General features: G+C 36.1%; 1 protein-coding gene across 1 annotated transcript in view; it reads left to right on the top strand.

Annotated features, from left to right (window-relative positions):
- The window catches only part of zgc:100997 (uncharacterized protein LOC445211 homolog), a 42417-nt gene that overhangs the window by 24400 nt on the left and 1283 nt on the right, over positions 1-16734 (top strand). The window contains exons 4-9 of the mRNA XM_017686527.2: positions 9034-9117; positions 9332-9424; positions 10880-11106; positions 13373-13566; positions 14658-14740; positions 15444-16420. Coding sequence (XP_017542016.1) covers positions 9034-9117; positions 9332-9424; positions 10880-11106; positions 13373-13566; positions 14658-14740; positions 15444-16420 — 1658 coding nt within the window. The remainder of the gene's footprint in view (positions 1-9033; positions 9118-9331; positions 9425-10879; positions 11107-13372; positions 13567-14657; positions 14741-15443; positions 16421-16734) is intronic.

Below are 16734 nucleotides of genomic sequence, written 5' to 3'. Positions count from 1 at the left end.
GCTTAGATCAGCATTAGACCAGCCTAAACTAGAATAAATCATCTTAGATCAGCATTAGACCAGCATAAACTAGAATAAATCAGCTTAGCTCAGCATTAGACCAGCCTAAACTAGAATAAAACAGGTTAGCTCAGCATTAGACCAGCTTAAACTAGAATAAATCAGCTTAGATCAGCATTAGACCAGCCTAAACTAGAATAAATCAGCTTAGATCAGCATTAGACCAGTATAAATTAGAATAAATCAGCTTAGATCAGCATTAGACCAGCTTAAACTAGAATAAATCAGCTTAGATCAGCATTAGACCAGCCTAAACTAGAATAAATCAGCTTAGATCAGCATTAGACCAGTATAAACTAGAATAAATCAGCTTAGCTCAGCATTAGACCAGCCTAAACTAGAATAAATCAGCTTAGATCAGCATTAGACCAGCCTAAACTAGAATAAATCAGCTTAGATCAGCATTAGACCAGCATAAACTAGAATAAATCAGCTTAGATCAGCATTAGACCAGCCTAAATTAGAATAAATCAGCTTAGATCAGCATTAGACCAGTATAAACTAGAATAAATCAGCTTAGATCAGCATTAGACCAGTATAAACTAGAATAAATCAGCTTAGATCAGCATTAGACCAGCCTAAACTAGAATAAATCAGCTTAGATCAGCATTAGACCAGTATAAACTAGAATAAATCAGCTTAGATCAGCATTAGACCAGACTAAACTAGAATAAATCAGCTTAGATCAGCATTAGACAAGTATGAACTAGAATGAATCAGCTTAGATCAGCATTAGACCATTATAAACTAGAATAAATCAGCTTAGATCAGCATTAGACCAGCATAAACTAGAATAAATCAGCTTAGATCAGCATTAGACCAGCATAAACTAGAATAAATCAGCTTAGATCAGCATTAGACCAGCCTAAACTAGAATAAATCAGCTTAGATCAGCATTAGACCAGTATAAACTAGAATAAATCAGCTTAGATCAGCATTAGACCAGCATAAACTAGAATAAATCAGCTTAGATCAGCATTAGACGAGTATGAACTAGAATAAATCAGCTTAGATCAGCATTAGACCAGTATGAACTAGAATAAATCAGCTTAGATCAGCATTAGACCAGTATAAACTAGAATAAATCAGCTTAGATCAGCATTAGACCAGCCTAAACTAGAATAAATCAGCTTAGATCAGCATTAGACCAGCCTAAACTAGAATAAATCAGCTTAGATCAGCATTAGACCAGCCTAAACTAGAATAAATCACCTTAGATCACCATTAGACCAGGATAAACTAAAATAAATCAGCTTAGATCAGCATTAGACCAGACTAAACTAGAATAAATCAGCTTAGATCAGCATTAGACCAGCCTAAACTAGAATAAATCAGCTTAGATCAGCATTAGACCAGCCTAAACTAGAATAAATCAGCTTAGATCAGCATTAGACCAGTATAAACTAGAATAAATCAGCTTAGATCAGCATTAGACCAGGATAAACTAGAATAAAACAGCTTAGATCAGCATTAGACCAGCGTAAACTAGAATAAATCAGCTTAGATCAGCATTAGACCAGTGTAAACTAGAATAAATCAGCTTAGATCAGCATTAGACCAGCATAAACTAGAATAAATCAGCTTAGATCAGCATTAGACCAGCCTAAACTAGAATAAATCAGCTTAGATCAGCATTAGACCAGCCTAAACTAGAATAAATCAGCTTAGATCAGCATTAGACCAGAATAAACTAGAATAAAACAGCTTAGATCAGCATTAGACCAGTATAAATTAGAATAAATCAGATTAGATCAGCATTAGACCAGCCTAAACTAGAATAAATCAGCTTAGATCAGCATTAGACCAGCATAAACTAGAATAAATCAGCTTAGATCAGCATTAGACCAGCATAAACTAGAATAAATCAGCTTAGATCAGCATTAGACCAGCCTAAAGTAGAATAAATCAGCTTAGATCAGCATTAGACCAGTATAAACTAGAATAAATCAGCTTAGATCAGCATTAGACCAGCATAAACTAGAATAAATCAGCTTAGATCAGCATTAGACCAGCCTAAACTAGAATAAATCAGCTTAGATCAGCATTAGACCAGCCTAAACTAGAATAAATCAGCTTAGATCAGCATTAGACAAGTATGAACTAGAATAAATCAGCTTAGATCAGCATTAGACCAGACTAAACTAGAATAAATCAGCTTAGATCAGCATTAGACCAGACTAAACTAGAATAAATCAGCTTAGATCAGCATTAGACCAGCATAAACTAGAATGAATCAGCTTAGATCAGCATTAGACCAGTATAAACTAGAATAAATCAGCTTAGATCAGCATTAGACCAGCATAAACTAGAATAAATCAGCTTAGATCAGCATTAGACCAGCATAAACTAGAATAAATCAGCTTAGATCAGCATTAGACCAGCCTAAACTAGAATAAATCAGCTTAGATCAGCATTAGACCAGTATAAACTAGAATAAATCAGCTTAGATCAGCATTAGACCAGCATAAACTAGAATAAATCAGCTTAGATCAGCATTAGACGAGTATGAACTAGAATAAATCAGCTTAGATCAGCATTAGACCAGTATGAACTAGAATAAATCAGCTTAGATCAGCATTAGACCAGTATAAACTAGAATAAATCAGCTTAGATCAGCATTAGACCAGCATAAACTAGAATAAATCAGCTTAGATCAGCATTAGACCAGCCTAAACTAGAATAAATCAGCTTAGATCAGCATTAGACCAGCCTAAACTAGAATAAATCACCTTAGATCACCATTAGACCAGGATAAACTAAAATAAATCAGCTTAGATCAGCATTAGACCAGACTAAACTAGAATAAATCAGCTTAGATCAGCATTAGACCAGCCTAAACTAGAATAAATCAGCTTAGATCAGCATTAGACCAGCCTAAACTAGAATAAATCAGCTTAGTTCAGCATTAGACCAGTATAAACTAGAATAAATCAGCTTAGATCAGCATTAGACCAGGATAAACTAGAATAAAACAGCTTAGATCAGCATTAGACCAGCGTAAACTAGAATAAATCAGCTTAGATCAGCATTAGACCAGTGTAAACTAGAATAAATCAGCTTAGATCAGCATTAGACCAGCATAAACTAGAATAAATCAGCTTAGATCAGCATTAGACCAGCCTAAACTAGAATAAATCAGCTTAGATCAGCATTAGACCAGCCTAAACTAGAATAAATCAGCTTAGATCAGCATTAGACCAGAATAAACTAGAATAAATCAGCTTAGATCAGCATTAGACCAGTATAAACTAGAATAAATCAGATTAGATCAGCATTAGACCAGCCTAAACTAGAATAAATCAGCTTAGATCAGCATTAGACCAGCATAAACTAGAATAAATCAGCTTAGATCAGCATTAGACCAGCATAAACTAGAATAAATCAGCTTAGATCAGCATTAGACCAGCCTAAAGTAGAATAAATCAGCTTAGATCAGCATTAGACCAGTATAAACTAGAATAAATCAGTTTAGATCAGCATTAGACCAGCATAAACTAGAATAAATCAGCTTAGATCAGCATTAGACCAGCATAAACTAGAATAAATCAGCTTAGATCAGCATTAGACCTGCCTAAACTAGAATAAATCAGCTTAGATCAGCATTAGACCAGTATAAACTAGAATAAGTCAGCTTAGATCAGCATTAGACCAGTATAAACTAGAATAAATCAGCTTATATCAGCATTAGACCAGCCTAAACTAGAATAAATCAGCTTAGATCAGCATTAGACCAGCATAAACTAGAATAAATCAGCTTAGATCAGCATTAGACCAGCATAAACTAGAATAAATCAGCTTAGATCAGCATTAGACCAGCCTAAACTAGAATAAATCAGCTTAGATCAGCATTAGACCAGCCTAAACTAGAATAAATCAGCTTAGATCAGCATTAGACCAGTATAAATTAGAATAAATCAGATTAGATCAGCATTAGACCAGCCTAAACTAGAATAAATCAGCTTAGATCAGCATTAGACCAGTATAAACTAGAATAAATCAGCTTAGATCAGCATTAGACCAGTATAGACTAGAATAAATCAGCTTAGATCAGCATTAGACCAGCCTAAACTAGAATAAATCAGCTTAGATCAGCATTAGACCAGCATAAACTAGAATAAACTAGCTTAGATCAGCATTAGACCAGCATAAACTAGAATAAATCAGCTTAGATCAGCATTAGACCAGCCTAAAGTAGAATAAATCAGCTTAGATCAGCATTAGACCACTATAAACTAGAATAAATCAGCTTAGATCAGCATTAGACCAGTATAAACTAGAATAAATCAGCTTAGCTCAGCATTAGACCAGCCTAAACTAGAATAAATCAGCTTAGATCAGCATTAGACCAGCCTAAACTAGAATAAATCAGCTTAGATCAGCATTAGACCAGTATAAATTAGAATAAATCAGCTTAGATCAGCATTAGACCAGCCTAAACTAGAATAAATCAGCTTCGATCAGTATTAGACCAGCCTAAACTAGAATAAATCAGCTTAGATCAGCATTAGACCGGCCTAAACTAGAATAAATCAGCTTAGATCAGCATTAGACCAGTATAAATTAGAATAAATCAGCTTAGATCAGCATTAGACCAGTTTAAACTAGAATAAATCAGCTTAGATCAGCATTAAACCAGCTTAAACTAGAATAAATCAGCTTAGATCAGCATTAGACCAGCCTAAACTAGAATAAATCAGCTTAGATCAGCATTAGACCAGTATAAACTAGAATAAATCAGCTTAGCTCAGCATTAGACCAGCCTAAACTAGAATAAATCAGCTTAGATCAGCATTAGACCAGCCTAAACTAGAATAAATCAGCTTAGATCAGCATTAGACCAGCATAAACTAGAATAAATCAGCTTAGATCAGCATTAGACCAGCCTAAATTAGAATAAATCAGCTTAGATCAGCATTAGACCAGTATAAACTAGAATAAATCAGCTTAGATCAGCATTAGACCAGTATAAACTAGAATAAATCAGCTTAGATCAGCATTAGACCAGCCTAAACTAGAATAAATCAGCTTAGATCAGCATTAGACCAGCTTAAACTAGAATAAATCAGCTTAGATCAGCATTAGACCAGCCTAAACTAGAATAAATCAGCTTAGATCAGCATTAGACCAGTATAAACTAGAATAAATCAGCTTAGCTCAGCATTAGACCAGCCTAAACTAGAATAAAACAGGTTAGATCAGCATTAGACCAGCCTAAACTAGAATGAATCAGCTTAGATCAGCATTAGACCAGTATAAATTAGAATAAATCAGCTTAGATCAGCATTAGACCAGTTTAAACTAGAATAAATCAGCTTAGATCAGCATTAGACCAGCTTAAACTAGAATAAATCAGCTTAGATCAGCATTAGACCAGCCTAAACTAGAATAAATCAGCTTAGATCAGCATTAAACCAGTATAAACTAGAATAAATCAGCTTAGCTCAGCATTAGACCAGCCTAAACTAGAATAAATCAGCTTAGATCAGCATTAGACCAGCCTAAACTAGAATAAATCAGCTTAGATCAGCATTAGACCAGCATAAACTAGAATAAATCAGCTTAGATCAGCATTAGACCAGTATAAACTAGAATAAATCAGCTTAGATCAGCATTAGACCAGCCTAAACTAGAATAAATCATCTTAGATCAGCATTAGACCAGCATAAACTAGAATAAATCAGCTTAGCTCAGCATTAGACCAGCCTAAACTAGAATAAAACAGGTTAGCTCAGCATTAGACCAGCCTAAACTAGAATAAATCAGCTTAGATCAGCATTAGACCAGTATAAATTAGAATAAATCAGCTTAGATCAGCATTAGACCAGTTTAAACTAGAATAAATCAGCTTAGATCAGCATTAGACCAGCTTAAACTAGAATAAATCAGCTTAGATCAGCATTAGACCAGCCTGAACTAGAATAAATCAGCTTAGATCAGCATTAGACCAGTATAAATTAGAATAAATCAGCTTAGATCAGCATTAGACCAGCTTAAACTAGAATAAATCAGCTTAGATCAGCATTAGACCAGCCTAAACTAGAATAAATCAGCTTAGATCAGCATTAGACCAGTATAAACTAGAATAAATCAGCTTAGCTCAGCATTAGACCAGCCTAAACTAGAATAAATCAGCTTAGATCAGCATTAGACCAGCCTAAACTAGAATAAATCAGCTTAGATCAGCATTAGACCAGCATAAACTAGAATAAATCAGCTTAGATCAGCATTAGACCAGCCTAAATTAGAATAAATCAGCTTAGATCAGCATTAGACCCGTATAAACTAGAATAAATCAGCTTAGATCAGCATTAGACCAGTATAAACTAGAATAAATCAGCTTAGATCAGCATTAGACCAGCCTAAACTAGAATAAATCAGCTTAGATCAGCATTAGACCAGTATAAACTAGAATAAATCAGCTTAGATCAGCATTAGACCAGTATAAACTAGAATAAATCAGCTTAGATCAGCATTAGACCAGCCTAAACTAGAATAAATCAGCTTAGATCAGCATTAGACCAGCTTAAACTAGAATAAATCAGCTTAGATCAGCATTAGACCAGCCTAAACTAGAATAAATCAGCTTAGATCAGCATTAGACCAGTATAAACTAGAATAAATCAGCTTAGATCAGCATTAGACCAGACTAAACTAGAATAAATCAGCTTAGATCAGCATTAGACCAGCCTAAACTAGAATAAATCAGCTTAGATCAGCATTAGACCAGCCTAAACTAGAATAAATCAGCTTAGATCAGCATTAGACCAGTATAAATTAGAATAAATCAGCTTAGATCAGCATTAGACCAGTTTAAACTAGAATAAATCAGCTTAGATCAGCATTAGACCAGCTTAAACTAGAATAAATCAGCTTAGATCAGCATTAGACCAGCCTAAACTAGAATAAATCAGCTTAGATCAGCATTAGACCAGTATAAACTAGAATAAATCAGCTTAGCTCAGCATTAGACCAGCCTAAACTAGAATAAATCAGCTTAGATCAGCATTAGACCAGCCTAAACTAGAATAAATCAGCTTAGATCAGCATTAGACCAGCCTAAACTAGAATAAATCAGCTTAGATCAGCATTAGACCAGTATAAACTAGAATAAATCAGCTTAGATCAGCATTAGACCAGCCTAAACTAGAATAAATCATCTTAGATCAGCATTAGACCAGCATAAACTAGAATAAATCAGCTTAGCTCAGCATTAGACCAGCCTAAACTAGAATAAAACAGGTTAGCTCAGCATTAGACCAGCCTAAACTAGAATAAATCAGCTTAGATCAGCATTAGACCAGTATAAATTAGAATAAATCAGCTTAGATCAGCATTAGACCAGTTTAAACTAGAATAAATCAGCTTAGATCAGCATTAGACCAGCTTAAACTAGAATAAATCAGCTTAGATCAGCATTAGACCAGCCTAAACTAGAATAAATCAGCTTAGATCAGCATTAGACCAGTATAAATTAGAATAAATCAGCTTAGATCAGCATTAGACCAGCCTAAACTAGAATAAATCAGCTTAGATCAGCATTAGACCAGCCTAAACTAGAATAAATCAGCTTAGATCAGCATTAGACCAGTATAAATTAGAATAAATCAGCTTAGATCAGCATTAGACCAGTTTAAACTAGAATAAATCAGCTTAGATCAGCATTAGACCAGCTTAAACTAGAATAAATCAGCTTAGATCAGCATTAGACCAGCCTAAACTGGAATAAATCAGCTTAGATCAGCATTAGACCAGTATAAACTAGAATAAATCAGCTTAGCTCAGCATTAGACCAGCCTAAACTAGAATAAATCAGCTTAGATCAGCATTAGACCAGCCTAAACTAGAATAAATCAGCTTAGATCAGCATTAGACCAGCATAAACTAGAATAAATCAGCTTAGATCAGCATTAGACCAGTATAAACTAGAATAAATCAGCTTAGATCAGCATTAGACCAGCCTAAACTAGAATAAATCATCTTAGATCAGCATTAGACCAGCATAAACTAGAATAAATCAGCTTAGCTCAGCATTAGACCAGCCTAAACTAGAATAAAACAGGTTAGCTCAGCATTAGACCAGCCTAAACTAGAATAAATCAGCTTAGATCAGCATTAGACCAGTATAAATTAGAATAAATCAGCTTAGATCAGCATTAGACCAGTTTAAACTAGAATAAATCAGCTTAGATCAGCATTAGACCAGCTTAAACTAGAATAAATCAGCTTAGATCAGCATTAGACCAGCCTAAACTAGAATAAATCAGCTTAGATCAGCATTAGACCAGTATAAATTAGAATAAATCAGCTTAGATCAGCATTAGACCAGCCTAAACTAGAATAAATCAGCTTAGCTCAGCATTAGACCAGCCTAAACTAGAATAAATCAGCTTAGATCAGCATTAGACCAGCCTAAACTAGAATAAATCAGCTTAGATCAGCATTAGACCAGCATAAACTAGAATAAATCAGCTTAGATCAGCATTAGACCAGTATAAACTAGAATAAATCAGCTTAGATCAGCATTAGACCAGACTAAACTAGAATAAATCAGCTTAGATCAGCATTAGACCAGCATAAACTAGAATAAATCAGCTTAGATCAGCATTAGACCAGCCTAAACTAGAATAAATCATCTTAGATCAGCATTAGACCAGCATAAACTAGAATAAATCAGCTTAGCTCAGCATTAGACCAGCCTAAACTAGAATAAAACAGGTTAGCTCAGCATTAGACCAGCCTAAACTATCAGGAATCAGATTAATTTTAATTTTAAGCTTCTCAACAGAGAAATGATGTTAGATAATCTCACTTTTTACACTGCTGTTTTTGCAGTGCAGGCTTTGAGACGGCTGCTGCTACTGTTTGTAGCAGTGTTAGTATGTAGAGGTGTTAGTTGGGTGGTGTTGTGGAGGTTGGTAGGACTTTATGCGGAAGAGTCTTTAATCAGCTGCAGTGTGTCACTGTTCTCTCCAGCTCGACAGGTTCAGACCATCTACCCATCACATCTTCACCCTCAGCAACATTGCTAAAGTGCTGGAGTTCCTGGAGGACAGAAATGTGAGTCTGGTTTGTGTGAAATGTCCACGTCGCATATCGATGACCTCCAAGTTTGGTGTCTGAAATGTTGGACTGGTGTTTGGAAAGTATTTCAAATGTATAAAACATGTCCAAGGATTTTTCTTCCATATGACTCCAAGACTTACAGAAGAAAAGGGGACAGCTGTATAAATTTAAATTTGCATTTTTAAATAATATGTATTTTTTATTTTAGGTAAGAGTTGTAAACATAGACGCCACAGACATCGCTGAGGGACGGCCTTCGGTCATTCTCACCCTGATCTGGAATATCATCGTTTACTTTCAGGTAAAGAGCAGCATGAACAGAACAATACTCATCATCAATCATGAATCTATGATCCATTTCATTTGCGGTCATCAATATCATTATTAGGATTAAGATAAAATATTTATTTAAACTATTATTAATATACAGTATTTAAACCAGCCATTAGGGGTGTACTTAGTGTACTTCTGGTCCCAAGCCCGTATAAATGGTGAGGGTTGCGTCAGGAAGGGCATCCGGCGTAAAACTTGTGCTAAAACTATCATGCGGATCACAAATATGATGCCATACCGGATCGGTCGAGGCCCGGGTTAACAACGACCGCCTCCGGTGCTGTTGACCAGCAGGGTGCAGGTGGAAATTGGACTACTGCAGGTCGAAGACCATCAAAGAGGAGAGGAGGAAGGCGGGTTAGACGGCAGTGAGAGAGAAGGAAAGGCAGGAGTGTGGAGGTTAGAGTAGGGACTCTGAACAGAGGGACAATGACTGGTAAAGGCAGAGAGCTTGCAGACATGATGGAGAGAAGGAAGGTAGATATTCTGTGTGTTCAGGAGACCAGATGGAAAGGAAGCAAGGCCAGGAACATTGGAGGTGGATTCAAACTGTTCTATCATGGTGTAGAGAGGAAGAGAAATGGAGTAGGGATAATCCTAAAGGAACAGCTTGGGAAAGGTGTTCTGGATGTAAAGAGAGAGGATGGAGTGGGTGGAGACGGGTGTCAGGGCTGATGTGTGACAGAAGGACAGCAGCAAGAGTGAAAGGGAAGGTTTACAAGACAGCAGTGCGTCCTGCTATGATGTCTGGTTTGGAGACTGTGGCTCTGTCTAAAATACAGGAGGCTGAGCTGGAGGTGGCGGAGATGAAGATGCTGAGATTTTCGTTGGGAGTGACAAGGATGGACAAGATTAGAAATGAGCAGATCAGAGGGACAGTGAAGGTGGAGCAGTTTGGAGATAAAGCCAGAGAGGCCAGGTTGAGATGGTTTGGACATGTGTTGAGGAGGAATAGTGGAGATATTGGGCAAAGAATGTTGGAGATGGAGCTGCCGGGTAGAAGGAGAAGAGGTAGACCTCAGAGAAGGTTTATGGATGTAGTGAAGGTGGACATGGAGATGGTTGGTGTGAAAGTAGAGGAGGCAGTGGATAGGGCAAGATGGAGGCAGATGATCCGCTGTGGCGACCCCTGAAGGGAGCAGCCGAAAGAAGAAGAAGAAGATTAATATACAGTATTTATATAATACAATGGTACATAATCTTTAAAACATTTACAGTTATAGTAATAATTATTATTTTACGTTATGGTTTAAATGAAAAGGTAAAATTCAACAAATAACAGCTTTGTTACCAATTATGGAAGAAAACAGTTCTGTGTAATGACATCATATTCATGTAATTTGTGGTTTGTTCGCTGTAATAAAGTTATTCTTGTCTTTGATCTCTTTGATCAGGTCTAATCGTGATTATTTTCCTCTGACAGTTAAAGGAAGTCACAGGAAATCTAGAGAGACGCTTTTCTTCCAGTGTGTCCAGCCTAGTGTCTCTGACCGACAGTAGTGACTCGGCCCGCAGCTCTCCAGCGCCCCCCAGTGAAGACCCCTGCAGCACTCTCCCATCAAAGAGGAAAAGAACACCCGGCCGGCCCAAATACTACCGCAGCAGGTCCATCAGCACGCTGCTGAGCTGGACCCAGACCTGCACAGCACAGTAAGAGCTGAGCTGATATCTGACCTGGTGTAACACAGGTTTAACACGGTTTAACACAGTTTAACAGGGTTTAACACAGTTTAACAGGGTTTAACAGGGTTTAGCAGGGTTTAGCAGGGTTTAACACGGTTTAAAAGGGTTTAACACAGTTTAACAGGGTTTAACAGGGTTTAACACGGTTTAAAAGGGTTTAACACAGTTTAACAAGGTTTAACAGGGTTTAACACGGTTTAAAAGGGTTTAACACAGTTTAACAGGGTTTAACACGGTTTAAAAGGGTTTAACACAGTTTAACAGGGTTTAACAGGGTTTAACAGGGTTTAACACGGTTTAAAAGGGTTTAACACAGTTTAACAGGGTTTAACAGGGTTTAACACGGTTTAAAAGGGTTTAACACAGTTTAACAAGGTTTAACAGGGTTTAACACGGTTTAAAAGGGTTTAACACAGTTTAACAGGGTTTAACACGGTTTAAAAGGGTTTAACACAGTTTAACAGGGTTTAATACGGTTTAACACGGTTTAACACAGGTTTAACACGGTTTAACAGGGTTTGACGCGGTTTAACACAGGTTTAACACGGTTTAACAGGGTTTAACACAGTTTAACAGGGTTTAATATGCTTTAACACAGATCTAGCACATGCTTAACACACACTTAATACAGGTTTAACACACGTAAATGCAGGTTTAGTATGTTTTAACACAGGTTTAACTAGATTTAGCAGAAGTTTAACATGCTTTATTTTATTATGTTTAATTAGGTTTAGCACAGGTTCAGCAAACTTAAACCCAGGTTTAACATGCTTTATCACAGGTTTCATTGGGTTTAGCACATGTTTAACACACTTAAGCCCAGGTTTAACTAGGTTTAACTCAGATTAACCTTCTGGGGTCCACAAACTCGCTGACGCATCATATATATATTCTATATAGTCTATGTATAAACACAGTTTAACATGCTTCCTGAATCTGTAGAGTCGTCCTTTCCATTCCATCTCATCACGAGATCATGACTCACATCCAGAGTTACTCCTCAAAAATGTTCTTCTGTTGTTACAGGCTTGACGACAGTAGCAGAACCAATTTTAGTGCTATATAGAAACTTTTTCCAAAAGGTTTTAAAGAACTATCTACAGCACTCTGCAGTCTGAAGAACCCTTTCTCGATGGAAAGCACCCTTTAATCATGTGAAGGGTTCTTTGAGTGTTTATGGCTCTATATAGAACCATGAATCTAATAAGAGAAATAAAGGTGTTGTTTTGATATGAGATCATTTCACTTGCTAAGACTGCAGGTCTTAAAGAGGGAATCACAGGTGAGGTCAGTGTGCTCGTGAAACACAGGTGATACAGGTAGTTGCTGAAGTGGAGGAAAGAACTCTGTGTCACCCTCAGGTGGTGAACAGAGGGACTGCAGTCCTCACAGCCTGGATGGATGGATGGATGGATGGATGGATGGATGCCATTTGTTCTTAGAACTATTCTTAAGAAAATAGATTATAGAAAATAAGAGGATTCTTAAGCAGTTCTTTGAAGAATACTTTTTTTTGTAACTTTTATAAGAAATGAAGTTAAGAAAAATCACACGCTTAGGAAGATTTTCTTTCTTACAACACTTTGGTGAATCCAGCTCAAAATATATTTTGTCCTACCTACATTTTTCCTCCAAACATCGCCTTATGTTGTGAATCACAAATTCAGCTGCGAGCACTGCGAGTAAAAATACCTTAATTATCTTAAAATATCTTCTAACGAGTTGGTGGATCTGATATTTCTCAGTTTGAGGAGTTGGAGTTGGAGAGTGCTTATCAGAGGCTTCAATTTATTTCTAGACATTTTCACTTGTTTGAAGATATTATTTCTTCTATTGACAGATAATTTGCTTAGTTTAAGACATAATGACAGTTGGCATGTTACATGATACATGACAGCCAAACTGTATTACATATATTTATTTTAGATCTAAAATGATTTTAAGTAAAATTATATAATTGAAATAGCAAATTTGCTTTCATAAGAATTATTTCTTGAAAAAAAAATACGTGTCAAATTGCCACACCTATAGGATATAAGACTGTTTCTCTTGGTAAGTCTAGAAACAGGTTGAATAATCTTATTACGTCTTTGCAGTAAACTCATAATAAGATATATATTATCTTATTATTATCATATATATTAAGATATATTGGATAAATTTCAGATGCTTCCTTTCAGTAAGGCCTGATGTTTTCGCAGTGCAGGTCAACCCATATATGTTCTGTGGTTAGGTATGGTGTGGAGGTCCATGACTTTGGGAAAAGCTGGAGGAGCGGGTTGGCGCTTCTGGCGCTGGTGAAGAGTGCCAGGCCTGAGCTTGTGGACATGAAAGCAGCTCTGACCTCCAGCCCCAGAGAGAACATCACTCAGGCCTTCAGAGAAGCACAGCACGGTCTGGGAGTCCCACCACTACTGGAACCTGAGGGTAGACCATGGAACACCTTTCAATTTGGATGTTTAGCATAAAACAGGACCAGGAGTTGAGATATTTATAAAAGTATTTATTGGTTCAGTATTGATACTTTAATCATTTTAGGGTACAGGAGCTGCACATCGTCTTCTCTTCACTCCTATAAATTAAGAATAAGGAATGATAATTTATACTATTTATATGTAGATACTGAATAATAAATCTTAGGATAGTACAAGAATGGAGAGTATTAAAAATAAAAAAATAATGACTAAGTAACTATTTAAAATAGTTTTGTAATTACTGCTGATGTAACTGATGCCATTATAATCTAAAATCTGCTATAAATTATTCAGTATCTACATTGAATTATTCAGTATCCATGATGAATTATTCAGTATCTACTATGAATTATTTAGTATTTGCTATAAATTATTCAGTATCTACTATGAATTATTCAGTATCTACTATGAATTATTTAGTATTTGCTATAAATTATTCAGTATCTACTATGAATTATTCAGTATCTACTATGAATTATTCAGTATCCATGATGAATTATTCAGTATCTACTATGAATTATTTAGTATTTGCTATAAATTATTCAGTATTTACTATGAAGTATTCAGTATCTATTATACATTATCCAGTGTCTACAATTACTTATTTAGTATTTACTAAGCATGATTGAGTATGTGCTGTGAAATATTCAGTATCTACAATGAAATATTTAGGGTCAACTATGAATTATTCAGCATCTTTTATAAATTATTGAGTGTCTACAATGAATTATTCAGTATGGATTATTCATTAACTACTTTTTATTTTTTCATACCACCTCAAACTTATTTACACTAAGTTCAGTAGTAATGAGAATTCGGAATTAATGTGGACCAACATACAGACCCTTAAAGTTAAAGTGTATTAAGTGTGTGTGTACAGACCTTTAAAGTTTAATTAGATTTTAATCAACACTGTTGATTACAGTTATAATCAGTAATGTTTTTGATTCTTTTTTGACACACTAATGTATTAAATATAGAATTTGTCTTCAAATGAAGTTTTAGTTTGTTCTTTGATTCTGCTTGGATGTTTTGTTGGTGCAGATGTGATGATGCGTTCTCCAGATGAGCAGTCCATCATCACCTATGTGGCTCAGTTCCTCCAGCATTTCCCAGAGAACAGAGATGTGAGTAACTCACTGAATGTTACTAACTTTAAAACTTTAATTATAATAATAAAAATGATAAGAATAATAAAGGAAATTTGCCCTGTGGTGCTGGTCACCGTACCACACCTAGTAGCTGAGGAAATGGCAATGAGAAAGATTTAAGATGAACGTCCATAATTTGGAGATGAATGGGCTTATTTGTGTTTATAAACATTCCAGCTGGTTTCCTGAGACTATCAAACACTGAAGTCAGCTTCTCCTTCAAATTTTCTGTTCCACCTTAAATGGTGCAGCAGCTACGTTCTGGTGCCTCAGACGCTATTTAAGCTTAAACGGGAAAATTCGAACGAGAAGCTGGTAAATGAGAAGCTCTCTTCAGACTTTTTGAGAACATTTTTGTTGAAAGGACAAAATGTCTCTTCCTAACATTTGGTTTGCCAACCCCTGTGTTAGGTGGTTGCTATGGCATTCCAGGTGGTTGCTGATGGTTACTGTGGTATATCTAAAATTTCTAAAAATGTGCAAATAACAATAAATGTAAAGAATCAGAACTTTTCAGTTAAAGTCCATAAACACCTTTTATACATGTTTTAAACTAATTTGTAGAACTTGCAGAAAAGGTAAATCCACACTTCACTGTTTGATAACCACCTTGACAGAACAGCTTAATTATTTATGTCGAATGTTACATTAATTTCTAATTCATGTTGTTTATGTGCAGGTTCATGTATCAACGCTGAGTCTGGAGGAATATAACCCCAGGGGAGTTTGTAGATATTCTTCATTGTCCTGTTCTTCACTGGGAGAACCTGATTTCTCTTCGCAGCAGTTTGATATCTCCTCCTCTTACGGAGGCCCAAAGTCAGCTGGTGTATTGAATGGTGGTTCAGCAGTGGCTGAGAAATCCAGCTTCTCAAATGGACAGTTCCTCCACACTTCCATTGAGGGGCACTGTTGGACTTCCTCAGCCCAGAAGCTGAGCCTTTCAGTGAGTATGGAGGATGATGATGGAGGCCTATCAGATGGTTCAGAGGAAGGCATAAACATTCTGCCTGAGCTGGATTCAGATGAGGAAGATGCATACAAGTACATTCTAGAGCTGGATCATGAAGAATTTAAGCTTCATAATGAGCTCAAATCTAGTCCAACCATCAATTCTCAAAAAGCCCATCACATATCAAGTGATTTTCATCAAGCAGATGATGAAAGGCACCATTTAGATGGAAAGAGTCACCATTTAGGTCCATTCTTGGAGATACAGAAGCAAAGCCACCAACCCTGGTCCGAAGGCTGCAAAGAAACATCTGAGGAACATCCAAATCTCTGCACCCTGAATAACGACCTAAATATTAACACGTCCCACGACAACAAAACCTACAAAGACAAACATCACAACACAGACAGGAATGAAGGCTTTGAGTCCCGGGTTTGTGAGAGAGATAAGAGTTTGGATAAAGTCAGTACATCTTCAAGAGAAGGTGGTCTTCACAATGTTATCTCCAGTGATAGCATGGACAATCAGTCACTGTCGGCAGTGAAGAGTTTAAGAGAAAATGCACTCAGAAAGGAAGAAATACTCCATGAAATTAAGAGCCAGGAAGCTGAAGATCATCCTCAACCAGGAAACTTTATGCAACAGACTGGTTTCAGCTTCATAGTGGAGGAACTGGAGATGACTGCAACCTCAGAAACAGCAAAGTAAGTGATGAGATGTGGTATAAAACAGTTACATTAACATGTACAGAGTGTAGTTTTTATATTACATTACATTTTCAATTAATAATATTTTTAGTGTCAATTTTAGCTCATTTTGAGCTGAAAACTGTTACCAGTACATGACTGGCAAGCACAGCTTTGAACAGCAGTACACACATAAAATCATCACACTGCAAAAAGTGATTGTTGAGTAAAATGATCTTAAATAATTAGACAATAAATCTAATATTTCTACTGCTGAGATTGTTGTAATCTTAAGTTAAGATTATTTAACTTTTATTAAGTAAATTTATCTC

This window comes from Pygocentrus nattereri, chromosome 4 (assembly GCF_015220715.1).
Source record: "Pygocentrus nattereri isolate fPygNat1 chromosome 4, fPygNat1.pri, whole genome shotgun sequence".
NCBI classification, from domain to species: Eukaryota; Metazoa; Chordata; class Actinopteri; order Characiformes; family Serrasalmidae; genus Pygocentrus; species Pygocentrus nattereri.
This window is presented reverse-complemented; position numbering and strand designations above follow the sequence as displayed.